We start from the raw sequence: 27,779 nt of genomic DNA, 5'->3' as shown, positions 1-27,779 counted from the left end.
TGTATGTATGTATGTATGTATGTATGTATGTATGTATGTATGTATGTATGTATATAGATAGACAGATAGATAGATAGATAGACAGACAGACAGACAGATAGACAGACAGACAGACAGAGGGCACAAGGTGAGTTAAAAATGAAGGGGTCATATCTGGAGAATAAAATTAAGGGGTAAGAGAGGACTATACTAGGAGAAGGAGAAAGGGAGAAGTAGAACAGGATAAATTATCTCACAAAAAACAGAAAAGAAAAGGCTCTTACAGTGGAGGGGAAATGGGGGAAGGTGAGAGGGAATAAGTGAATCTTATTCTCATAGGATTTGACTTAAGGAGGGAAAAACATACACACTCAATTGGGTATGGAAATGTCTTACCCTACAGGAAAATAGGGGGGAAAGGGGACAAGACAGAAGGGGGATGATAGAGAGGAGGGCAGATTGGGAAAGGAGGTAATCAGAAGCAAATACTTCTGAGGAGGGACAGGGTCAAAAGAAAGAATAGAATAAACGGTGGGGCAGGACAGGATTAAGGAAAATAGAGTTCGTTTTTCACAGCATGTCTACTATGGAAGTGTTTTGCATAACTGCACATGTATAACCTATATTGAGTTGCTTGCCTTTTCAATGAGGGTGGGTGAGGAGGGAGGAAGAGAGAAAATTTGAAACCCAAAGTTTTAAAAACACATGTTTAAAAAAATGTTTTCACATGCAACTGGGAAATAAGAAATACAGGAAATGGGGTGCAGAAATCTATCCTGCCCTACAGGAAAATAGAAGGGGAAGGGGAAAAGAGAAGTGGGGGAGAGAGATAGAAGGGAAGGCAGACTAAGGGAAGAGGTATTCAGAATGCATGCCATCTTGGGGTAGGGGGAGGGGTGAGATGGGATGAAAATTTGGAACTCAAAATCTTGTGGAAGTAAATGTTGAAAACTAAAAATAAATAAATTTATTAATGAAAAAAAAAGGAAAAAAAATAAGACCCCAGAAAAATTACTTACATCAAAGTCTGGTACAGTGGGCTCTCGGAAATCGGTCCATAATTTTCTGGGAATAACCCCTACAGGAATATCATGTGTTACAATGCGACTACTGCTTGATAAAGACGGCTGCCAAGAAAAAACACATACTTGGAAGTTAATTTTTTAATGTTATCAATAAAAAGTCCTAAACTCAGAAAACAGGAGGTGACAAGTTGGTAATATGAAATCTATATTGATATTTCTCAAGTTACTTTTTCCTTTCAATTCATGTCTTTGTGCCTCAGTTTCTCTACTACTAAACTGTTGAGAATAATAGAAAATATTTCACAGGGATGTTTGAAACTAATAATATCTCAAAAGTGTTTTCACTATAGGCATACTTCATTTTATTGCACTTTGCAAATATTACGCTTTTTATAAATTAACTGTTTATGCAACCCTTCATCAGTTAAGAAAAATAACAAATGTTGTAAGAGACATGGAAAAATAGGGCCACTAATGAACTGGTGGTGGAGTTGTGAACTGGTCCAATCACTCTGGAAAACAATTTGGAACTATACCCAAAGGACCAAAACCTTTACATACCTGTAAAGGCCCAAAACCCTTTACAACTCTGTACATACCCTTTGACTAAACAATACCACTACTGGTCTGTATCCCAAAGAGATCAAAAAGGGAAAAGGACCCATTTGCACAAAAATATTTATAGCACCTCTTTTTTGTGGCAGCAAAGAATTGGAAATTAAGAGGATGCCCATCAACTGAAGAATAGCTGAACAAGCTGTGGTAAATGATTGTGATGGAATACTATTGTGCTGTAAGAAATAACAAGGTCTGTTTTGTTTTGTTTCCTCTTTCTTGTGGTTCCTTCTATGGGTTCTAATTCTTTACACAACATGACTAATGTGAAAATATGTTTAGTAGGAATATATACGTATAGCCTATATCAGACTGCGTCTTGGGGAGGGAAGTGGGGAGAAAGGAGAAAAATTTAAAGGTCAAAATCTTATGGAAGTGATTGTTGATAAATTAATAAAAAAAATGACAAGAAGGATGGTTTCAGAAAATCTGAGCAGTCTTATATGAACTGATGCAAAGTCAAGTGAGCAGAACCAGAACACTGTATACAATAATGATGACCAACTGTGAAAGAGTTAGCTGCTCTGATCAATTCAATGATCCAAGACAATTCCAAAGGAACCAAGATGAAAAATGCTATCCACCTCCAGGAAAAGTGATGAGCTCCGAGTTAATCACTGAAAAAACTGAGATTTTTCACTTTATTTGTATGTGTGTTTCTTTTGTAACATGGCTAACACAGAAATGTTTTTTACATGACTGCACATGTATAATTGGTAGCACATTGCTTGCTTTCTCAAAGAGCATGAGAGGAGTGGAAGGAAGGGAGAGAATTTAGAACTCGTAATTTAAAAAAAAGAATGTTAGAAATTTTAAAAAATGTAACTGGTAAACATTTAATGAAATAAATAAATATATATTTTAAAAAGCTGATATTACTCCCTCTCACACCCTCTACTTTGCAGCCAAACTAACCGCTTTGTTGTTCCCTGTTCCCAATACATTCTGACTCCTACGGCTGTGCTGTCCCCCCAAGTCTAGAATTCTCTCCCTCTCTACCAACACCTCTTAGAATCCCTAGCTCCCTTCAAGGCTCAGCTCAAGTGTACTTCTCCTACATAAGATCTTTCTTTACCCTCCTCCTCCTCAAATAATTTGTATTTACTTTGTATATATTTTGTACTTCCTTCTATGTGTATATGATTTCAAGATCAAGAATAACTTTCCAGGGAGCAGCTCGGTGGTGCAGTGGATAGAGCACAGGCCCTTAAGTCAGGAGGACCTGAGTTCAAATTCATCCTCAGACCAAACACTTGACACTTACTAGCTGTGTGACCCTGGGCAAGTCACTTAACACTAATTGCCTTAAAAAAAAAAAAAGAATAACTTTTCAATCCCCCGCTCCAAACAGTGCCTTGAATTTGGGAAATAGTCAAGGAAAGTTTTTTTTTTTAATTGAAACATAGTATCCAAAACAATGGAGTATATTATCTTACTATACATTGAACTAGTTATATCACCTCCAAAATACTGCTTTTATTTCTGGGTAACACTTTTAATAAAGACACTGAAAAACTACATCAAAGGGAAAGGAGGCAACTCAGATAATTAGGCGAACTCAAATCTAAGCTGTACAATGATCTACTGATGGAAATAAGGATGTTTTGCAGATGTTCAGCCTGAAGAGAATGGACAAGCTGATGACTGTCTCTTTGAGCCCAAAAAGTAGAATTAAGAGCAACTAATAAAAGCTGCAGTAAAGTAGATTCTAGAAAAACACTTCCTAATAATAAGAACTCACAATAAATGGAATGAACTCTATCTCTCTCCTTACCTGTACATTCTGAAATCCCTGGATTCCTTTAAGATTCAGCTCAAGCACTGCCTTCTGCACAAGACCTTTCCTTTCACAGGCTTTCCATTTGCTATTCCTCTTCCCTCACCACAAACCCCTCAATGTCCCCCAGGTTACTTTGTAGCTGATTTGATTTGTGTACACACACACGTTGTCTCCTCTATTAGAATACAAGCTCCTGGGGAGCAGTAACTGTTTTGCATTTGTCTTTGTATCTCACTGAGTTGCATGCAGTCACCATGCTTCTTTATTAGTTAATTTGTTAGTAAGGCCTATATTCTCTATCATTTGAGGTCTTCAAACAGAAGACAGATGACCACATTTTGGCAACGATGTAAAAGGGGTTCCTGCTCAGGGAATGGGTTGGATTAGCTGATCTCTCTGGTCATTTCTAACTCTCACATTCAACATTATCTATTGAACTCCCTATTTTGGCCAAGGCCCTGGTGATATTAAATTAAGTAGGATGTGAATGCTGGCCCTCCAGGAGCAAGTAAGTAATTTTAGGGAGGAAGCTTGGTGCAATTAAAAAAAGACTGAATCAGAAGTCAAAGGACCTGGGCTCAAGTGCAACTTTCTAGCTGTATGACCTGAAATAAGTCATTTAACTTTCTGAGGTTTTCCTTTGTAAAATAAGCATAATTAGCTGTACTATCTGCTTCAGAAAGCCTTTGTGAGGAAATCATTCTAAAAACTTTAATGTCCTAAAAGCCAGGTGAAGTTTTTAAAAATTTCATAATGGTATCATGGTGTGGTGGACTTGAAACCAGGAAGAGCAGGGTTAGAATCTCACCTTAAAACACTTACTAGCTGTGTAATCTTGGGCAAGTCATTTAATATCTCCAGAACTCAGTTACCCTATCTGTAAAATGAGGGGCTTGGACTTGATGACCCTCAAGATCCCTTTTCACCCACTCTAAATCAATGATCCTATATTAAATTCAATAGGAATATAAAAGTTTCATATACAAAATGTTTGTCTCCAAACAAGTCTCTGGACTTGTTACATATTATTTAACTCCACAAACACCTTCTAGTAAACTCAGCCAGTTTGGTGCTTCTCATACATGACACTCCATCAGGGCTTTCTGAACAAGATGCCCTTTATGTCTGGAATACATTTTCTTCCCAACTCTGACCTGACTTCCTTGAAAGTTCTGTTCAGCTGTCACCTCCCACAAAATGCCCATTTCCCTCTCCTTCCCTTGACAGCACTTTTCCTCCAGGAATCACTTTGTACATACAGTATTTTGTGTTTAGTGCGTACACGGTTCCCCCCCCCCATAGAATTCAAACTCCTCGTGGGCAGGAGCTGTTTCTTGTTTGTCTCTATCCCCAGCACCTACCACAACGCTTTGTAGGCTCCCAGGAAAATCGTGTTGAACTGAATGACAGCTACAAGATAGTATCAGTCAAGTGGCAAAGAAGGAAACCCCCATCCCCCACGTTGTGTGAACTCACCAGCTCCACAGCCACGGTGAGGCAGGGGCAGTGTTTGTTGGTCAGTTTGATCTTCACTGTTTTGGCATTCTGGGCCGTTTTCAAGGCTCTGGATAAGTTTTCCGGCGTCAGCTCCAAATAGATTTCATTGTGATCCGCTGCGACCCCTTCCATTTGAAATTCGTCGAAGAAGTTGCCCTACGAACACAAAGTTAGGCTGGCCCGGGGGTGACTCGAGGGGGTGCCGGCAGGAGGGGAGGGGGGCCTGCGGGGTGACGCCAGGCGGGGGGAGGGGCTCACCTGGCCCAGTTCGCACCACATGCTGACCCCGCCATTGGCCACCTTGTCGGACAGAATGAAGTAGAGCTTGTCGGGACTGAGGCGCAGCGTGCACGTCTTGGCCAGCTTGGAGATGGTGTTGCTGACGCCTGGGGCGGCGGGGCATGGAGAAGAGCGAGGGTGAGACGATGGCTGCCCCAGGGGAGGGCAGAGACCCGACCAGGCCCCGAGGGAGAGGCCCCAGCTTGGAAGCAGGGGCTCTTTTGTTCATCCCTGACGCTAATTCCGCGGCTGGCACACAGTAAGCGCGTAATAAATACCAGTTGGCTGTCTGGCTGACCAAACGCCCCACCGAGTACCCTAGTGCGAAGGAAGAGCGACCCCCCCCCCACTCCCATCCCTGCGCAACTTCCGGCGCGCGCGAGCGCTTCCCACCCCCACGCTTCCTTGGCACAGCCTCACTCCCGCACCCCATGCACGAGCGGCTCACGGGTGAAGTGATTCAGGCAGCCCAAATCCACGATCTTGGCCCGGAACCTCATAGCGCCGTGGTGGCAGCTGCAAGACCGTAATGCTCGCCACACTCTGGTGGTCCCCTTTCTTCCCCTACGCGGCTTCCCGCGCCGGAAGCGCGCGCCTAGCGCCGGTTGCCGCGGCGACGCCAGGGGCTGGAGGCCTCCTACCCTTTGACCCAAAGCGGTGACACTGCGCCTGCGCAAGCCGATTTGGACTGCTCAGGCGGGAGTTGGTGGGACTTTGAGAGAAGCGTGGAAGTAACTGGCGTAACCTGTAATCGTTGTTCATTTCTTTTTCTGAGTAAGAAAAGTTTGCATTTCCCCCCCCCCCCCGTATGATAGTTTGAGCCCTTGAGGAAGCTCCTGCTGTGGTGCGAAGAAGGCCCCAATTTCCACCTTGTGCCTCTGGCTCAAGTGTTGATGTCTTTTTTAAATTTTATTTTTGCTGTCGTCTCTCCCATCTTCTGTTGCCGCCGCCATCATGGACACCGGCCGTGTGCAGCCCCTCAAGCTGGCTCGGGTCACCAAGGTGCGGGGCAGGACCGGTTCTCAGGGCCAGGGCACCCAGGTGCGCGTGGAGTTCATGGACGACACGAGCCGCTCCATCATTCGCAACGTGAAGGGCCCCGTGCGGGAGGGGGACGTGCTCACCCTGCTGGAGTCGGAGTGGGAGGCCCAGAGGCTGCGGTGAGATCGACTCGTGGAGGGCCGTAGGCTGCTGGTCGTGGAAGGACTGGTAAGGGATGTGTAAAATAAAGAGTTTTATCCAAAAAAAATTATTTTTAATGTTCACTCTTCGTCGCAATCAGCTTTAGCGGCCGAGCGAAGCTGCCGAGGGTTCACCGGCCCGTGGGCCGGCCCTAACCCCAGCTCCTAGGTAACCAAGGAAATGGCCCGAGTGACCCCTTCACCACTTGTTATCAGTTATCCCCTTGGGCATGACCCTCCACCCCTCGAGAGGCACCCAGTCTCCTCGTTTATAAAATGGGAATAACAATAAATACAGAGGGCCCCAAAGGCTTGGTGCAGTTTCTAGCTTTGAATAGCTTGAAGCTGCGCTAGGACTTTTGGGATACTATGTCAGAGGAGTCTTGTCCATATTGTGCCATGGGGCGTCCACCCAACAGACTGGAGGAATGTGCCTCCTGCGCTTAAAGGCACTTGATGTTAAGAGACCCAGAGATTTATTTGTTGGGCAAAATTCTCTGTGTTGTTCCTTTTTCTCCCCGTTTCTCTAAAGGAAGCAGGAAAGGGAGATACTCTGAGATCATAGTCTGGAGGTAAGGAAGACCAACTCTAAGGGATATCTTGACTCATCAGGAAAAAACTTTTCTGCTTTAATACCTATGGTGCAGCTAAGCTTTCTTTAGCAATGAAAATCCATTCTCTTTGGTCCTGGGCCCAAAAATCTCTTAGGTCTCTCTTTGCCACAAACTTGATGCTCCAGCTCTCACAGTTCACCATATCTAGCAAACCCCAGACCCGCCACACTTCACCCTCTTAGGTTGTGGTGTATTATACCATGTCTCTTCTTTCCCTTTTCTGTGTCTTGCTCTGGAAACAGTAATCAGATCCATGCTACCTTTCTTGAAAAGGGTATGTCAGTCAATTGCCCTCTAATTTTACAGGCCAAAGATACAACTCCCTGGCCACCCTCCCCTCTTCATGTATTGCCTGGCCCTTTTAGAATGTAATCTCTTTGAGGGCAGAGAATGTCTTTTTGTCCTTGTATCCCCAGTGCTTAATAGAGAGCCTAGCATCTAATCTTTTATCAATGCTTGTTTATTCATTCATTCATTAACTTCTTAGGGAAAATACTAGGAAGTAAGTAAACATTACAGGGGTGGTGTATTTTGGCTTACCGTAAGACCTTAAAAATTAGAAATATCTGAAAATGGAATGGCCTGCTTTATCATATATTTTGGGTGCAGGAGGTGTTTAAGCAGAGGCTGTCCTAGGATGTTATAGAGGGAATTTATTCAGTAGGGAGTTGGAATAGATCAGTCATGTCAAACTCAAACAGAAACAGATCCCTTCTGGCCACATATCAACCTAGAAAACCAAAAATTAATGTTATGTTTTATTGTGTTTTTATTTATTTTGTTAAATATTTACCAATTATATTTTAATCTGGTTCTCCAGTGGGCCACGTGTTTGAAACCTCTGAACTAGATGATCTCTAAGGCATTTTCTGGGTCAGGTCTGACTTGGGTTGGTCTATCCAGTGGTCCAGTCTCAGGATTGAATCAAAATGATACACTTAAGAGATCATCAAACATTTAACAAAAAAGAAATGTACTTAATATAACCAAAAAAGATATTCAACAAGGATATCGCACTCAGGAAAGACACAGCCCTTCACCTCTCCATATGGAAATGTCTCTTACCAGGGTGTGCTGACTCACCTGGCAGGGACATCTATCCTGTTCCTACCACAGGTGCCTTCTAAATCTAAAGTTCCATGATAGAAGAAAAAACATTTCCCAACTATAATTGGAATATAAATTCACTTACAGGTAAGATTATACATTTTATCCTCTGAAGGTAAGCCAGAGAACAAGTCATAAACACTAAGCAAAGGAAATCTAAATCATTTCCCAGCATAAATGAAGAAATTTCTAAGTAATAGGATGTCAGAAGGATAATATCTAGATAAGAAAGTAGGTCAGTCACGGAACAAGAGTGATGAATAACCCAGGGACAGCCAAGTGCTCCCACTCTCCATTTAATATTGGAACAACCAGAGGAAGATACTTTGGATGGACCCCCGTGGAGAGTATACAGGAGCACATGGATGAGCTGGGAAAAGATGGGAAGGCATAAATAGGTTGGGATCTGAATTGTTGGAGGGAACACTCAAAATGATGAGATCACAAATCCCTTTTAGTATCTAAGGTTTCCATATAATGTGATAGACTTCTAAGGTTTTTCATAGAGGAAACTACTTTCTTCCTCTATGCTTTCAAAGATAAGAGAAACTTGATGACTAGTTAAACATCATCCTACTGAATTTGCTAATGTAGTTAATATCATGACCATTGTCCTGATTGCTCAGTTTCCAAACCTTGGTGTCACTTTGGCTTCTTTCTGTCCTTCCATAAGGGCAGCTAGGTGGCATAAGGGATAGAGTGCCAGGCCTGGAATCAGGAAGACCTGAGTTAAAATCCAGCCTCAGACACTTACTATGTGACCCTGGGCAAGTCACTTAATTCTTTGCGTCAGTTTCCTCATCTGTAAAATGAACAGAAGAAGGAAATGGAAACCACTCCAGTATCTTTGCCAAGAAAACTCCAAAAAGGATCATGAAGAGTTGGACATGACTGAATAACAGCTAAACGAATTTCAATAAGCCCTACCTCCATATCCCACCCCTTCTCCCAGACACAAGGCCTGGCATTTGACATCTTTAATCTCTCTTAAATTTCTTTCGGTACCAACTCTCGTCACCTTACTACAGATCCACATTGCTGAACTACTGCAATAACCTCACTACTAGTTCTGTCCACCTTCAGTCTCTCCAATTTGATTTAACAAACATTAAGTATCCACTATATGCAGAGCGCTATACTTAGTACTTAGGATACAAAGATTAAAAAAAACAATTCCTGTCCTCAAGGAGTTCATAGAATATTATGATGGACATGAAATAAAAATAGATAAACTACAAGATAGGGTACAAAAAGGGCAAGGGAAAGATCCAGATGAAATCTTCTATAAAACCTTAGGAGGCAGACAATACTTTTACCTACTTGTAGGATCAGGGGAAACAAATCTCTTGATGAGGTAGGTGGCACCTGAGCGGAGACATGAAAGGAAAGTTTTATTAAAAAGATGAAGAGACAGTATATTCCAGATGTCTGTAATGCCAGGACATCAGGCAACAGCTAATAATTCAGTTTGACTAGAATTAGAAAAGGTGGGTGAATATATTTTCACCTTTAGTAATGGGTGCCATTTAAGATTTTTAGCAGGGGAATGACACGATTATATGTATGCATGCAGAAGATTATTTTGGCAGCCATGTGAACAGTACATGTTGAAGAGGCGGATATTCTGGAGGCAAAGAAACCAGTTGAGACACAATTATAATAATCAAGTCGGAAGTGATGAGGATGTTGAGTTACTTGAGTAGAAGGTAAGGAGTAGATGGGAGATATTTTGGAGAGATAATTAGTAGCATAACCTACTGATTTTATATGGGGGACACAAAGAGGGAAGAGTGAAAGATAATTGAGACTTCTAACAGGGATGCAGGACAGCGAATGGTGGCACCTCATTTAACAGAGATGAGGAAGCCTGCTTAAGGAACATGTTTTTAGCAGAAAATGATGAGTTACGGTGAGTTTGAGGTAATGGATAAGCCTTTGGGTGGAAATATCCAGGGAATAATTGGAAATGTAGGTTTGAAATTTATAGGTTAAAAATATAGATTTCGGTCATCCCAGTAAAATAATAGTTGAAGCTATGAGAGTAGATGATATTACCAAGGGAGAAAATGTAGACAGAGAAAAAAATTATGGCAAAGAAGAGCTTGGGCAATACTGATATTTAAAGGATAAGGAGAAGATGGAGAAGTAGGACAGACCGGTAAGAGGAAAACCAGGAGAGTACAGTGTCAAGGAAGCCAAAGGAAGAGACATTTTGAAAGAGAAGTGACTAACGATGCAAATACTACAGAGAAGTTAGGGAGGATGAGGAATGAAGAAAGGCATTGACTTTGGCAATTAGTAGCCCAGTGGTGAACTTTGAGAGTGGTTTCTATGGAAATGAAAACCAAATTGCAAAGTATTTAAAAAATGAGTAGGTGGTAAGGCAGTCAAGGTAGGCCACTCTTTCAAGCAGTTTAGCAGTTAAGGGAAGAAAAAAGTTGGGCTGGTAGTTTGGGAAATATGACAGTTGGGTAGGTATTTTTAGGATAGAAAAATGGAAAACATTTGTTGGTAGAGAGGGAGCTAATGGAATAGGAGAGATTGAAGACACAAAAAGGAAAGCGGTGATTGAAAGAGCAAAGTCCCAGTAAAAGTATGAATATAAGAATGGAAGAGCATAGGGTTAACCTTGGCAAGGATAAAGCTCCCTTTTCCTCTGAGACAGGAAGAAAGGATGAGAGAATAGATGAAAATGTTGTTTTTGAGATGTGGAGAATGGTTGTGGATAGAGTACATTTCAGCATAGCATCTGGGTCTATCAAACATGCTCCAAAAAGTATAGGATTGTCTTAGCTTGATTTCATAAATATACATCTCAGACTGTATCTGAATTACTATAACATCACACACTTGACCTTCTGGTGAAGTGACCCCCTACTGTGGGGCCGATATCAAATAGTTATTCTACACAAGATGGCAAGATAGGGGAGAGACAAAGGCACACCAGTGTTGCTCCCCTGGATACCTTCTTAGTAGGTCAGCACTCAAGAATGAAGGACCAACAACAACAGTAACACCAGTGGGCCACATAGAACATGTATGGAAGGGAACTTACGTAACTGCAGCGGTGCTTATCCTAGAGATTTAGTAGGGGAGGGTCATTTACTTTCACTATTGCTAAACCAATTTCTACTCAGAGCCATTACGGCTACAGCCAGTCTTTCATTCACCAGCAAGAGTAACTGTCCTTTTTTCCTTAAATATTGCAGCTAAATGCCACCTCTGCATGTTAACTAGAATATTGCACAGTTATTCATGATGCACTTCAGTTATTCTCTTCTCTCTTGTTCCCCTCGTTGCCTTGATAAGTCAGATGGCTTTAGTCTCAGTAAAATTAGAGGGTGGTGATCTCAGGAGAGTGAGAGGGACCAGTGAGTTGAAAAAAATTAGATTAAGGTCCTAAATTTCTGTCATATGCATGCTTTTTAGGAAAGGGAATGATATCAGAAATATTAACTCAAGCATGTAATAAATAGCTTGGGTACTAGATTGTCACCAAACTCTATCCTGTCAGCATCCACGTGCAAACCTTTTTCAGCATAGCAGCAGACAACTAAAATAGACCCAAGGGGAATGTGCATAAGAGAATTTCTTCTGGTTGCCCTGCTAGAGGATAGGTATCTCAGCAGAGTATACATGAAGGAAAAGATCCCCAGAGATTTAGACTGATACATCTGAACTGTCTCACTGCTCTAAAGATCCTGCCTTATTTTTTATCCTTGTATTTGTTAATTCTTTGGCACTAGACTTTTGAGAAGTCTAAAGAATCAAATAACAGCAATGTAACTTGTTCTCTGTGCGGAGACAGTTCAACTGTCATTAAAATGCAAGCACTGTCATACTTTGTAGCGCTGCAGCCTTACCTCCTGCCCTGGTGATTTCAGCTACATTCCCTTACTGATTGTGGTCATAGGATTGCGGTGGAGAATGCAATTGGGAATTAAGAGGATTGCCAAGCACAGCTTAGAATTCTACTAAAGCTAAGTAGCAGAAATTTAAAATGAATGAATTCTGGAGTGGATGGAAAAGATCCAAATAAATGGAGGTTACTCATTGTTAGGTAATGAGAGAAGGGCAGAGGGGTAAATGATTCTAAGGTGGTGGCCGTTGTATTGTTGAAATGATTAAGAAGGCAAGTAAACCTAGAACAGGTGATGAATAGGAAGGATAGGGATAAGTTGAAGGAACAGGTTGAAAAAACAATTAAAGGAGTGGGAAAGGTGGAGAAGATTGTAGTCAGAAATAGAAATCTTAGATTTAAGGATTTTGATGGTAGAGTGATTTTAAGTGATTATAAATAAATTGCAGTGAAGAAGGAAGTCATTGGAGTCAAGAAAGTTGAAGAATCATGAGGACAGGTTTTCAGATGAATGCTCTGCCTTTTGTAATGGAAAGAACACTCAATTTGATGTCAGTATAGCTAGGCTAGAATCCCAGGTTTGCTACTTGCTACATCTGTGTCTTTGGGCAAGTCACTTAATTGGTCTCATCCTCATTTTTCTCATCTATGAAATTAGAATGTTGGACTAGATGATCACTCATTTTTCTTCTACTCCAAAGCTATGATGGAATTTTCAAGAATTAAATAAGGTCTAAGGATGAAAAAGAAGACCAAAGTGTACAGTAAAGTCATTGAAGAAAGTTGGAAAGTGTCCCTGTTGGTCAGTGATTATAAAGAGGATAATTCTATTAAACAAAAATTCATTTTAAGTTACTACTACAGTACACGTACTAGGGCCACATCTAACACCTCCAGAGTGTGAATGAGAGGCCATTATGGGATACAGTCAAAGGTGTCATCAGGAAGCCTTGGGTGTGACAATTTTCATGGCACAACTGAAGAAGGGAACCCATAATAGTCTTATAAGAGGGCTTTCCTTGGGACTCAGTGTATTTTCAGTCTATGCTTCAAGACAGCTAAGGTGTTTTGAAAGGATTGGTGGTGGGGTCCTATATATTCTGGCTTCCCACTTCTGATGTCACAGGCAGGGAGATGCCATTCAGTCAGGCTTCTACAGAAGGGATATTAGGCATTGGGATGGGGCGTGAGAAGGAAATAGACAAGTTTTTGGACAAAGAAATTCTGGGTCATAAGACTCAGAACTTTTTTTTAGACTCCAATGTTAAGGAGAAATTTCTTTGTAATAGAATGGGGGTTACTAAAAAGCACAGAGGAAAGGTCTCAAAGGCAGCAGATGGTGACAGACTGGGTCTCAGAACAATAGGGCTGATATAGATATCCTTAAGGAAGCTGAGAGAGAAGAGGTATGAATAAAGTATGTGTAATTCAGGATAATAGGAGACTGGAGAGACAAATTATGGGTAGGGGAAGGGAGTACAGACTGGGGAGGATTTAGTTAATGGAGGAACTTGATAAACATCCCCAAGGTTCCAATTAGAATGTCAGTGAGATAGTTGCTGTGACTTGGAGCTCAGCAGGGCTTGTCCCCAGGTGATCCCAATCTTCTAAAGGGATGGTGGCAGATGCAGAACAGCCACAGGTTGAGGTGGGGTAAGGTGTTGATTTTGGAGCTGCAGCCACATGTTGCCTCAGATGATCTTGTTGCTATCAGGAGCTGATGATTGATTTAGAGATTCCTGTGGCAGAGAAATGTTTGGGATTAGTGTGCTGGAGTTAGCCACTCTATACCCTTTAGATTAATTTTCACAGTACACAGATCTGATTAAATCACTTGCCTGATTAAAAATCTTTTTCCTCCTTATTTGGACAAAGTTCAAAGTCCTTTCCTTGAATTCAAAGCCCTCCATCATTAGATCCCAATTTACCTTTCTACTTTTATCTCACACTGCTTCTCTTCTCAAACTTTATGCTTCAAACGGATCTATTCAAAATTCCTCAAACATTTTCTCTACTTTCCCACCTTTATGCTTTTATTAACCTGTTACTTGTGCTTAAAATAGCTTCTAGTCCAATCTTACATGTGAGGACTGTCTCTGTTTTTAAGACCCAGTTCAAATGCTCCCTCATCCTAGCTCTTGATACAAATTCAAGTCCAGAAAAAGACTTTTGAGCTACCCCTCCATCCAATTATCTTACTCAGTTAAATGGGGAAAAATTAGCTTTATTTTGATTTTTTAAAAATATGGTATATTTCTAAGATATATCAAGATATATCTAAGATATATCTATAAAACTTTCCCTGATTCCCCCAACCAGAAGTGATTGCTCTACCCTTTGTACTTAAATAGCTCTGTGTTTCCCTTATGTATGCATCATATTCAATTTTGTATCATCAGAGGCAGCCTCATTGTAAGGACTGTTTGGATTCAAGTCCTGCTTCTGAAGTAATATTGTCTGTCTGACCCTGGGCAAGACACTTTTTTACTGCCCCAGGCAACTCAGTAAGTCTATAAGTTGCAGAACCAGGGTTGGTCTGCGTTTTATTCCATAGAATGCATTCATTAGATAACTTCCTATACTCAATGAAATCATAAGTATGGACTAAAATGTATTATAGTTGCTTATTTATATGTCTCATCTCCTCTACTAGTGTAGAAAAACACGTTGAAAGTAAGATTCGTATTTTTTTATGCCTGTCAGCACCAAGCACAGTGCATTGTCCTTAGTAGGTGCTCAATAAATATTTGTTGAATCCTGTTTTAAGTCAGACTTTACACAACCTTTACACAAAGCTCAGAGGAGTGGGGGAATTTGCCTTATCTCCGTTATGAAATCTTTCTGATTGTCCCTGTCAATATCAACTTGTCCCCTCCTCTCACAAAACACTTTGTTTTGTACTTCTCTACTATACTTATATAATTCTATATATTATAGTTATCTGTGTTTTTGTCTTCTCTTCCTCCTAGACTATAAATTCCATCAGAATAGGAACAATATCTTTTCGTTTTACATCTTATTTTTATCTATATATTTTGTTTTTATATTGCTTTCATTTCCAAACTTATTCCTTTCCAACCCCTAACCAGTGTCATTCCCTTGTAACGAAGATTTAAAAAGAAAAGAAAAAAAACCCCTTCTCAGCAATATGAGGATCTAAGACATCTCCAAAGGCCTCATGATGGAAAATGCTATCCACATCCAAAGAAAGAACTATGGAGTTTGAATTCAGATCAAAGTATACTATTTGCTATTTTTTTCTTCTGTTGTGTTTTGTTTCCTCTTTCTGGTGGTTCCTCCTATTGGTTCTAATTCTTACTTACAACATCACTAATGTGAAAATAGGTTTAATAGGAATGTATGGCCTATATCAGATTACGCGTCGTCTTGGGGAGGGAGGTGGGGTGGGAAAGGGAGAAAAATTTAAAACTCAAAAGCTTATGGAAATGATTGTTGATAATTCAAAATAAATTAATTTAAAAAAGAAATAGAAATAAAAAGAAAAAAAAACAGTTCTCCAAAGCTAATACATAAACCACGACTTAATAGTATATACAATATTCCACAACCCTCCATCTCTACAAAGAGGAGGAATATATGTTCTCTCAACTCTTCTCATGAGCTGAGCTTGGTCACTATCATTTCACAATATTTAGTTGTGCTTTGTGTTACTTTGGTTTTGTGTTACTTTGGTTATTTTGTGTTATTTTAATTATTTTGTGTTATTTTGGTTATTTTTATAATCATTGAGTATGTTGTTTCCTTAGTTCTGCTTATATCATTCTGTGTCAGTTAATATGTCTTCCCATGCTCCTTGGAATTCTTTTAAATTATTATTTATTATTGTACAATAATATTCCATTATATTCATATACCATGACTCTTTAGCCATCTTCTAATCAATGATCATCTTCTTTGTTTTTGTTTTTGTTTTATTTTGTTTTTGCTACCACAAAAGGTACTAATATAGGATCTCAAAGTCAAAGGCTATGGGCATTATAATAAAAATTTTCCAGCATAATTCCAAAGTGCTTTACAGAATTAGTGAACAAATTCATAGTTCCACATACAATGTATTAGTGTACCTAACTTTCTATAGACCCTCCAAACACTCACTTTTTTCCATCTTTTGTCATCTTTGTCGATTTGTCAGGTTTGAGGTAAGTTATTTTGATTTGCATTTCTCTTTTTAGTGATTCCAAGTAATCTTTCATATGGTTAATAATAGTTTTTAATTCTTCTTATGAGAGCAATTCATATCCTTTGGGAAAGCAAAGGAGAGAATAAGCATGTATGTAGCATCCACTATGTGCCACGTACTGTGCTAAGCACTTTTTACAAAAAGTTCTCATCTCATTTGATCCTCATAACAAACCCTGCAAGGTAGTTGCTGTTTTAATCCCCATTTTACATTGGGGAAACTGAGGCAAAGAGAAGTTAAGTTGACTTGTTTAGAGTCACACAGCTAGTATGTGTCTGAGGTAGTATTTGAACTCAGGTCTTCCTGACCCTTTCTTAGGCCCATTGCTCTATTCACTGAGCCACCTAGTGACCTTTGGCCACTTATCCATTGGGGAAAGGCTCTTAAACTTATATATTTGTGTTAATTCTTTATAAATCTTGGATAATAGACCCATGCTAAAGATATTTGATACAAAGACTCTTTTCCCCAATCAATAATCTTTGTATCCTGAGTGCATTATTTTTTTTCATAGGTAACCAGGCTTTTGAGCATGCCTAGTTTGTCTAACATGGAGCCCACTGGGTCCATTATTGTATGGGGGTGGGGAGTAGCTTCCTTGATTGTCTTCCTATGTCTTTAAAAGTGGTGAGACCTGCTCTCTTTTTAGTGACTCCTATCTGCTGAGCTCAAGTGGACAACCATGAACTGAACCAGTGAAAGGAAAAGGATGTCCTTCCCCTGCTTACCTCTATTACACCAACTCTGTGAAATAGGTGTAGTGGTGTTTTTTTTTTTTTCTGTTCCATGTTGTTTGTTCTTAGCAGTCTAGAGAGTATCTCAAAAATTAAAATCAGAGGCAGAGAATCTTTCCAGGGGTCCCTGCAAAGGCAAAGGGCCCAATTTTATCCCAGTCAAGGCCCCACATATAACACAGGAGCTTTTACAAAAAGAAAGTTTACTTCATGAGATAATGAAAAATATACAAACTGATTCCTCCCAATCTGTGGAAGGTATAATCTCTTTCCCCCTCGAACCACTTAATCTCTAGAGGAGGGAAAAGGGGAGAGGGGGGAGAGGGGGGGAGAGAGGAGAATTAGGTTCATAGGTTAACTTGACTCTCATAGATCTACAGTCCCAGGTCCAAGTTCAGGTTAAGTCCCAGGTACTCTGACTTTTCTGGCTCCAAAGTCACCGTGGTCTGAACTTGTGAGTCCTGGGGGGACCTGCGGCACCTGAAATGGAGGACAAACAGTGCAGAAGAGAAACAAATGGGGGCAGCTAGGTGGTGCAGTGGATAGAGCTCCGGCCTTGGAGTCAGGAGGACCTGAGTTCAAATGTGACCTCAGACACTTGACACTTACTAACTGTGTGACCCTGGGCAATTTGCTTAGTCCTGATTGCCTCACCAAAAAGTGAAAAAAAAAAAAAGAAGAGAAACAAATTTCGCTATACCCATTTCTCTGAGCTAGGATAAAAAAGAGGTAAAGAGAGGAAGGACTTCCTTCCCCTCTCGCTGGTTCACCTCACAGTAGCCATACAGTAACCACAAATAGGAGTCAAAGAAAAAAGAATGACCTGTTCAATAGTAAGTATCACTACTTTTAAAACATATCCCAACCCACATGGTAGGGGACACAGCAGGTTCCATGTTAGGTATATTGGGCATGCTTAAAAGCTGAGTTACATGTATAAAAACTTTATAATTTCTGCTCATGGTGCAGAGTGCTGGGCCTGGAGTCAGGAAGACCTGAGTTCATATCCCACCTCAGACACTTGCCAGCTGTGTGACCCTGAGCAAGTCTTTTTACTACCTCTGTTTGTCTTAGTTTCTTCAGCTGTAAAATGGGGATAATAACAGCACCTACCTCATAGTGTTTTGTGAGTATCAAATGAAATAATGTTTGTAAAAGCACTTAGCACAGTGCCTAACACATAGCTAGTGCTATACAAATGCCTATTCTGTTCCCCTTTATGTAATTGAAATTACCCATTTTTTCTCTAACCCTTGCCTAGGAAATACATTTCCCCTTAGTCATCATTATGAATGGTATCTTAACTCAATCACTTCTAATTTTAAAAAAATTTTATAGCTTTTATTGTTGCCTCACATATTGAGTTTATTGTGGTATATGGTGTAAAATGTTGATCTAAACCTAGTTTCTGCCCAACCCCTTTCCAGTTTTTATACCAATTCTTATAGAGTTCTTTTCCTAGGTAATGTGTGTTCTTGAGTTTATTGAATACATTGGGCTGTTGAGTTAAATTGTTTCTGATTTTTCCTTATCTAATCTGTTCCATTGATCTAGTTTTCTATTTTCTAATCAATGTCAAATAGTTTTTCTGATTACTGATTTATAATATAATTTGAGGTCTGCAAGAGCTATTGTCCATTCATTTCTAGTTTTTTTTCATTATCTCCCTAGAATTTCTAGACCTTTTATCCTTCCAAATAAATGTTATTATTTTGTCTAGCTTTATACTGTATGAAATAACTCCTTAGAAATTTGATTGATATAGCATTGAATCTGTAAATTAATTTAGGTAGTATCATTTGTATCTTATTGGTGGGGCCTATCAGCAATTAATATCCCTCTAGTTATTTAAATCATTCATTATTTTTAAAATGAGCGTTCTATAATAATATTTATGTAATTCTTAAGTGGGTAGGGAAGGGGTGTGACCTGTCTAGCAGCCCCAAGGCCTTTCCCTTCTGGGGGAGTGTCAGCCCCTCAGAGAATTACTATAAGGCAGAATGTTATTACAAATCTTTGTGGACTGAAAGAGGGACTTTGCTAGGATGTTGTGGCATTACCTGTTTAGCAGGAGAGAAATTGGAGAGATCAAAGGGCATTCCCTTTCCAAGGGAAGTCAAGCTACAGAATGACAGTAGCCTTTCAAAAGTAAGATTCATTTGCGTGATAGGGAGTTCACTGCTCCAGGATCCAAACTGTGGGAGTCCAAATTTTGGGACTGAACTGCGTATGGAGAGTTTTGGGATCCTGGGGAAAGCAGGACAAACTAGAGAAAGAAAAGAATTGTATTGATTGTTTATGAGCTATTATGCCTCCTTGATGTGTTTTCTGCATTTATCTGTAGGTTCTTGTGAGTCCTTTATGTTTTCTCTGTTTTCTGTGGGGTAGAATAAAGCCTGTCTTCTCCCCAGTAAATGCTAGTGGTCCCTCTTACCCAAAATTTCTGGAGACCCAGTTGGAAACTATAATCCTAGATGGAATTCTAGGTGTTGATATAAGACATGCAACAAAGAGAGGAATTTGGAGGTCTGCCTCCAAGATAAAACCTGGCTGATGTAAGCCCAGAGCCGGAGGGGCAGGACAAGGTAGAACCTAAGTGGACATGCAGTTATCCTCACATAAAAAGCATATTTCCTGTTATTTCATCAGAGACAGCGTAAAATGATACAGACGTTTTAGATGCAACTCTAGAACTGGACGTCATGTATCAGTGAGAAGGAAAGGGGATGGTTCTCTTATGTGTTCTAGAAAATGAGACATTACTTTTGTTAATACATGACATACGTTGTTTTTAGTATGCAGTGTCTTAATGTTATTCTCAGTGAAACTGGTTAGAGGTAAATAGTACTGATTACAACCACAGGGGTTTGTAGCTGAATCACAGAATGATCTTGGGAACAATACAGATGCTGTTAATGTTTGTTTATTGTATAAGAACATTTCCCAACCTTGCATTTCAGGTTGAAATATGATTACATTGAAGGATATGCTGTGTCAAAATGTAAAACTTGGTGTTAGGGTACTGACCTTTTTCGTAAGTGCCTATGTACTCTGCTAATAAGGATATTTATGCAGGTTTGAGAAAATAAGCAGCCTATAACTAACACCATTTTTGCAAGGACTTGCTTTTATTCTCTAGTGTCCAGGGCAAACTATTTACAGCCTTGTTGCTAATAAGTAATGCTGAAAAAATTCTCGAGGGAAAGTGGTATATTTCAAAGGTGATGCGTGTATTTCTTAATCAGGGTAGGAAATTTAATACTTTTACACAAAAGTATTGAAGATAATGTCAAATGTTAAGAATGGATATTCAGTTAAATTCAGTAAACGTGTTTTTGTCACTCAAGTATTTGTTTAATGAAATAATGGATGATAGCAATTCATATTTGAACATATTAAAAAGATAAGTCATTTATTTTTAAGTATCTTTTCTAAAGTTTCTCTTCTTTGTATCCAAACCTGCTCAACTTAAGGATCCATGGTTTTTTTTCTTTTTCTGAATATTTTGAAAGTGACCAAACCAAAATACAACTAAGTTTTTTAAAGAGACATACAGTGGTTTTTCCACATACTTTAGGAAATAGAATGAAGAAAAAGTGCATGGAAAGTAATATGAAATAAGACGAATTATGATGGAAGTGGTATTGTGGAGGGCTTTTATTGCTAGCTTGTGGATTTTGTAATTTATCATAGAGGTAATAGGGAGCCACTCGTGCTTTTTGAGCAGGGGTATAATGTAGTTAGATATGTTTTTTTAGGAATATCAATTGGGCAGTTTTGTGGAAGATGAATCAGAAATTGGAGAGATCAATTTTTGAATGCTATTGTGATAGTTCAGCAAGAGGTGACAAGGATCTGAACTAGGATGGGTGCTGTGCGAATGGAGAATAGGCAAGGGATTTGGGAGATGATATGTATCTCAAATCAGCAAGACTTGGAAACTGGAAGGAGATGGGGATAGACCACATATCTGTAAAAATGTTAGGAAGGTTAAGGTACACTCCAAGCTGTATAAGACAGAAAATATTAAAGACAAAAAAAGAGAAATTCTAAGGAAAATGAAAAGGGCTTTTTCAGTTATATTCAGAGCAAGGAGACAAAGGAAGGGATAGGACTTCTCTGCTTGGTGAAAAAGGTTGCAATGTGAACAGTCATTCAACTCTTACATTTATCTTCTTTGTCAAAAATACTGAGCTTCATTTGATAAAGAATAGGAAAAGTATGATTAGGAGGAAACTGAGACCCAAGACAGGCAAGGATATAGTAAGTGTCATAGCATTTTGAATTACCTCTAGGGAATTAGGGAATTAACTTGTAGACTTCATTGCTGAACCTCTGTTGAGGATCTCTGAGTAACTGGGGAGAAAGGGAGTCATTCAGAAGGATTGAATATAACAAATATTGCAGTTTTCAGAAACCAGGAGGAATACTCAAGAAACTACAGACTATTTGTCTTCACATAAAATTTAGGTCTAACAGGATTCTAAGATGAGTTATTAAACAAATACTTTTTGAGTTCTTAGAAAGGAAAGCAGTAGCAAATGTGAACCATTCTAAGTACAATTTATATCAAAATTATTTATTTTTTTTCTTGAAAACATTAGTATCTTGGTTTATGAGGGAAATATTGAAGATCCAGTATATCTAGATTTTAGCCTGGTATTTGACAAAGGCTCTTATGGTTACACTTCTGGATAAAATTAAGAGAAAAAAAAAACCTGTTATTGTAGGACTGGAGTTCCAGAGAGAGATGAAGACAATGTATAGATTTCAGAGTCACCTATATAGGAATGATAATTGAACTCCCTAGGAGATGATGCGAATACCAAAAGAATGACATAGAGAAGAGTACCCAGGGTAGAGTTTTGAGAGATGCTCATACTTTGTAGGTAGGAACAGGATGATGATTCAGAAAATTAAGTTGAGAATCATCATACAAATGAGACTTTACCCCAGACATTACATAAAAAAGGAGCATCCATTGAGGTTTAAAAAAAAAACCTTATTATGAATATGTATAGTCACACAAAATATGCCCCTTCTCACCAAGACCAACTTATCTATGCACTTGATCACATACATACTTATCTCTTCTGATATATTGCACTCATACTCTAATTAGACACTGTTTAATCTTTAATCTCTCCCCATCTACTGACTCATTTCCCACTGCCTACAAACATGCCCAGGTTTCCCCTATCTTTTTAAAATCCTCTCCCTTCACTGTTAACATTTTCTCAAGTGACTATCCTTGATCTTTTTTCCTTTTCACAGTCAAACTCCTAAAAAAAGCTGTCTATATTAGTCTGTACTTCCTTTCTTCTCACTCAGTTTTTAACCCTTTGCAATCTGGCTTTTGATCTCCAGAGTTACCAATGAACTCCTAATTACAAAATTCAATCATTTAGCCAAAGAATAGGTGGCCCCTGTCTCTGCAAAGACCAGCCTTTCTAATTGTACCCTTAATTCCATCCCTCCGGTATCCTCCAGAAGCTTGTCATGGCAGTTGTCATCATTGTCATTCTCCTCTTTCTCCTATTCCTCCTCTTCTGTGTCTTTCTCTGTGTGTATCTCTGTCTCTGTCTCTCTCTAGTGAATCAACCAGTATTTATAAAGTACCTTATATGTGACACGCACTGGGCAAACATTGAGAACACAAAGACAAAAATTAAGTGGCCCCTGTCCACAAAGAGCTTATATTCTAACAGAGTGGAGGAGAGGGGAGGAGATATAGGGGATATGAGAAACATATGTGCATAGGAGATACAAAGTATATGCAAAGTAAATCAAAGGTAATCACAAAGCAAGAATTGGGTAGGAAGAGGCACTAGCAACCACGGGAATAAGGAAAGGCCTCATATAAGAGGTTGTGCTTGAGTTAAACTTTGAAGACAGCTAGAGACTGTAATTTTTTATTCTTAACAGTGAACGACATTGGCATTTCCAGATATGTGGTAGAATAGAAAAATAAGATTATTCATGAAACTGCAGATCCCTGTTACGGATAGCTTGCTTTTCTTTTATGTATATAATAAGTTCAGACTGTAGCTTTCAAAACTGTTCTGCTTGTCTCTTCTTTCTGGGCTTCCTTCCATTCTCTGCATTAAAAAAATATGCTTCGGTGAACCCACTTTTTTTTATTTTCTACCCAGTCTTATCTCTCTTCTTCCTCTCATCCACCTCCATTGCAAACAAAAAAGGAAAAAATATTATAATAAATATGCATAATCAAGGAAAACAAATTTCCACATTGGCTATGTCCAAAAATGTATACTTGTTCTGCATCCTGAGACATCATTTGTCAAGAGTGAGGTAGCATTACTCAGAAAATGTAATTGGTGATTACATCTGTCAGAGTACTGAAGTCTTTCAAAGTTGCTTTTCTTTCAAATGTTATTGTAGAAATTGTTCTACTTCTGCTCATTTTTCCCAATAACAGTTCATACAGGTCTTCCCAGATTTCTCTGAAATTGCTTATTTTGTCTTATCTAATAGCACAATAATATTCCATTACATTCCTATAGCATAATTTGCTTTAACCATTCCCTGATTGGCACTCCTTTAGTTTCCTGTTCTTTGTTATACCAAAAGAACTGCTGTAAGTATTTTTTTAAATGTGATTACGTACTTTTCCTATTTATTTTTTTCTCTTTAGGGATATGTGCCTGGTAATTTTACTCCTGGGTCAAAGAGTATATATAGTTTAGTGATGTTGAGAGACATAGCTCCAAATTGTATTCTTAAATGGCTGAAGCAATTCCAGTCCCACCAGCATTGCATTAATATGTTTGTTTTCCAATTTTGTCAAGTTTGATGGGTGTGTGGTAGAACCTTGGAGTTGCTTTAATTTGCATCTTTTTAATTATTAGTTATGTGGAGCATTTTCCCAAGTTTGTCAATTACTTGAATTTTTTCCTTTAAAAAATTCTATGTTCATATCCATATTGGGGAATAGCTGTTTTTGTAAATCTGAATCAAAACCTTATATATCTTCAATGGGAGACCTTTATCAGATATATTTGCTGCAAATATCTTCCCAGCTACTTCTAGTTTTGACTGCATTGATTTTGTTTGTGCATTTTACCTCTAATCTTCAATCTCGCCTCATCAGCTAGTTCTTTTCCTGTTGCCTCTAAACCTACCATGTCTCCCATCTTTAAAAAACTTCCACTTGGGCCTACCATTCCCGCAAAGTATCACTCTGTATTTCTTCTTTTTCCCAGCCAAACTCATTTTAAAAAAAGAAAATGCTGCCTATTTCCATAGCCTCCACTGCCTTTTCCCCTCACTCATTTCTCATACTCTTCACCACTGAACTGAAAGTACTCTTTCCAATATTACCAATGATCTTTTAATTTGCAAATCCAGTGACCTTTTCAGTCTACATCCTTTTTGCCCTCTGCAATATTAGATACTACTGGCTACTCTTTCCTCCTGGATATTCCCTTTTCTCTGGATTCTCATGAGGTTGATTTTTCTTCTCTTCTGTTCTCCCTATTTTAAAACATTGATCTTAAGTTTTTCTAAATCAATGTTAGATCTGGGCACATAGTCACAACAGACTAGTTCATGATAATGTTCTGGTTCCTGTGCAATTTATTAGTTGAGTTTTTCAGCATATTTAGAAGTTTGTTTTTATACAATAGTATTTGTTGTTTGTAAGCCCAAGAAAGATAGCAGACTTCTTTTGAGTTACCATGTCATATCTTGCTAGGTATTTATTTATTTATTTGATGCCAAATTTTTTAAATCTGCAGTGGCGTATTGCACAAGGGCATTTCTGGTGCCATTGACCTGGTTCTGAATTGCCATTTTAAATCTCCAAGTTACCACAAATTTGCATGGGTCAGTCATTTGTTCTGTTTCTTTGTTGACATAATAAGCTAAGTCATGTGGATGGTGTTTATGGAGGTAATTTTGATTCCACTCTTGGATCTCAGCTATCCAATGGTAAGTACCAGTTAATCACCTTTTACTGTTTCTCAGTGAAATAATTTTTGCTTGTTAAGTTATTTTTAAGTTATTCTCTTTATCATTTGCTTTAAGAATGTGAATCAATCTTCCACCTCTTTGATAAGGAGAGGCTAATCTTTTTATAACTGACCTAGAGTAAGGATGCCTGTGCTTCATTAATTCTGTAAGAGTTTTTGATAGTATAGTTTCTAAATATGTTATGATCGATTCTGCAGACCCAAAATTATACATTAAGATTGGTATTGCATAAGTATTAATTGCTTTAAACATGTTCTTTCCATTCAGTTATGATTTCAAGAAGCCAATATCTTTTAATATATTCAACTCTAGCCTTTTCTTTGATATATTGTGCTTGATGTGTCTTGCTTGGAATGGAATAAGGTATTTATAGGCATTGTTTGTCTCCACTGCTTTAATATAACATCTGGATTCAAGCATGAAGTCATTTATCTCTTTCTTTGGCATACATTAAGAATTTAATACTTTTTGAGTCTGTGATCTTTGGATTTCATTGGAGAAAGATTTCATGATTGTGGTGGCAAAGAATTGGAAATTGAGGGAAAGCCCATCAGTTGGGGAATGGCTGAACAAGTTGTGGTATATGAATGTAATGGAATACTATTGTGCAATAAGAAATGATGAGCAGGCAGATTTCAGACAAAGCTGTTAAGACTTAAATGAACCGATGCTGACTGAAGTAGAACCAGAACATTGTACACAGTAACAGCCACAATGTGCGATGACTAACTTTGACAGACTCATCTCCTGACAGCAATACAAGGATCCAAGACAACTCCAAAAGACTCATGATGGAAAACGCTGTCCATATCCAGAAAAAGAACTATGGAGTCTGAATGCAGATTGAAGCACATTATTTGATCTGTCTTTTTTTCTTTGCTTCTTCTTTCTCATGGTTTCTCCCATTGGTTCTAATTCTTTTTTACAACATGACTAATATGAAAATAGGTTCAATATGAATATATATGTAGAGCCTATATCAGTTTGCATGCCATCTTGGAGTGGGGGGGAGGGACAAGATGGAGAGAAAATGTGGAACTCAAAATCTCATGGAAGTGAATGATGAAAATTAAAAATAAATAAACTAAAAAAAACAATAATAATAAAGAATTTTTATTAAAAAAATATTTCATGAGATGAAAGAGCTGTTTAATATGTTTTTTGGTGGAACCATATACATATGAATGATGTCTTCCATATACATAAAGTAATTAATAAGATGTTTGGTTCAACTTTCTTTTTAATTTGGAAACTATACTTAGTTATATTTCACATAGATTATTTATGGATTTAAGATTAGCAGAATCATAATAGCTTAAACTCTCCCAAAAATTCTACAATTTGTATCAATTGCTCTTTTTTTAATTAATTTATTTTGATTTATCAATAATCACTTCCATATGCTTTTGAGTTTAAAAATTTTCTCCCCTTCCTCCCCACCACCCTCCCCAAGACAGCGCACAATCTGATATAGGGCTATACATTTACATTCCTATTAAACATATTTTCACATTAGTGATGTTGTAAGTAAAAATTAAAACCAATAGGAGGAACTATCAGAAAGAGGAAACAAAACTCAACAGAAGAGAGAAAAAAAATAGCAATTCAACTTCCGTAGTTCTTTCTTTGGATGTGGATAGCATTTTCCATCACGAGGCCTCTGGAGATGTCTTAGATCCTTGTATTGCTGGGAAAGGTTAAGTTTATCAATATTAATCATCACACAACGTGGCTGTTATTGTGTACAATGTTCTCCTGGTTCTGCTCACTTCACTCAGCATCAGACCATACAAGTCTTTCCGGGTATTTCTAAAATCATACTGTGAGAGATGATCTCTGAGGATCTCTCAGGAGTGAAGCCTCCTCAAAGAGTTAATCATTTCTTATTCCGTTGAAATGTTTGCAGTCAGTTGACCTTGTAAAGAAACATGCTTTTCAACATATCCTGTACTTTATCAGACCCCCCCTTCCCAAATTTGTTTTCAGGCACATAGCAGGGAGGAATAACACGCCCCCCCTTCTAAAACTGCTTACTCTTGCAAAAACTTCCCACCTTTCCTTGTCTCTAGGCAACTGTCTTTGTTCTCTGTTGCTGGGGTAGAATTTCCTCGAATAGATTTGGCTTGCACCAATGAGCTGAGAGGAAGGGGGTTAGGGAGGAGGAGTTGTGGTTAGGGGCTATATAATCTTTCTTTGCTGAGCACACCCTTGCACTCTTCCACCAGAGCCATTTTAGGCAGATGGAGGGTGCCGTTTCTTGAGAAAGCTAATAAAGAAATCTTCCTCTTTACTACATCTGAGTCTCCAGAATTTATTGGTAAGGGTCTGTGTACTCCACACAGTTTTGGGAAATCGTCCAGGATTGCACCCCCTTTTTGGGGGATGCCTCCAACCCAAATTTGGGGGCACCCCAACCCAAATTCGGGGACACCCCCAACCCAAATTCGGGGGCAGGTGCCGCGCCAGACTTTTCTGGTGGCCTCTGGGTCTTGGCTGGTTTGGGATTCTCCCCTGAGGAGGGAAAAGCCCGAAGGGAAATCTCAGAGTAGCAAAACGAAAGTTCTGCAGCACTGGTAATCAGAAAACCACCGTGGCCACACGTGTGAAGTGAAGGAAATTTTCAGTCACGGAAGTTTGTGCGCACAGACCCAGGTAAGCAGACCAGGAAGGCTTGGAACCTAAGCGGGGAGGCCCATAAAGTGTCGCAAGCCTAGAACGGCAACCCTCTGGGTGACCAGGTTCCCTGGAGTCTAAGTGGAGAGGTCCATAAGACATCTGAGGGAACTGAAGTCTCATGAGGGGAAGCCCTACGAGCCCTCCTAGACTCTTTGAGTTGGTAAAGTGGCCATCCAAGGAGGACGGGGGAATCGAATTCAAAATCGGGTGGAGACAAGGAAAAGTTAGCAGATGTGCTGG

The 27,779-nt window shown here is 39.1% G+C and overlaps 1 protein-coding gene and 1 pseudogene across 2 annotated transcripts in view; one reads left to right on the top strand and one right to left on the bottom strand.

Moving 5' to 3' along the window:
- HUS1 (HUS1 checkpoint clamp component) overlaps positions 1-5,759 on the bottom strand; it is a 26,763-nt gene extending 21,004 nt beyond the window's left edge. The window contains exons 1-4 of one of the 2 annotated variants that reach the window (XM_027836846.1): positions 5,624-5,759; positions 5,155-5,282; positions 4,876-5,052; positions 999-1,106 (exon numbers count right to left, since the gene is read on the bottom strand). In XM_027836846.1, coding sequence (XP_027692647.1) covers positions 999-1,106; positions 4,876-5,052; positions 5,155-5,282; positions 5,624-5,675 — 465 coding nt within the window. In that variant the 5' untranslated portion in view covers positions 5,676-5,759. Of the gene's footprint in view, positions 1-998; positions 1,107-4,875; positions 5,053-5,154; positions 5,283-5,603 lie in introns of both variants that reach the window. The other variant, XM_027836847.1, reaches the window with a different exon arrangement.
- Positions 5,760-5,858: 99 nt separating this feature from the next.
- Positions 5,859-6,354, top strand: LOC114024085 (annotated as a pseudogene).
- Positions 6,355-27,779: the final 21,425 nt, after the last annotated feature.

Source organism: Vombatus ursinus, unplaced genomic scaffold (genome assembly GCF_900497805.2).
Source record: "Vombatus ursinus unplaced genomic scaffold, bare-nosed wombat genome assembly UNPS02014820.1, whole genome shotgun sequence".
NCBI classification, from domain to species: Eukaryota; Metazoa; Chordata; class Mammalia; order Diprotodontia; family Vombatidae; genus Vombatus; species Vombatus ursinus.
This window is presented reverse-complemented; position numbering and strand designations above follow the sequence as displayed.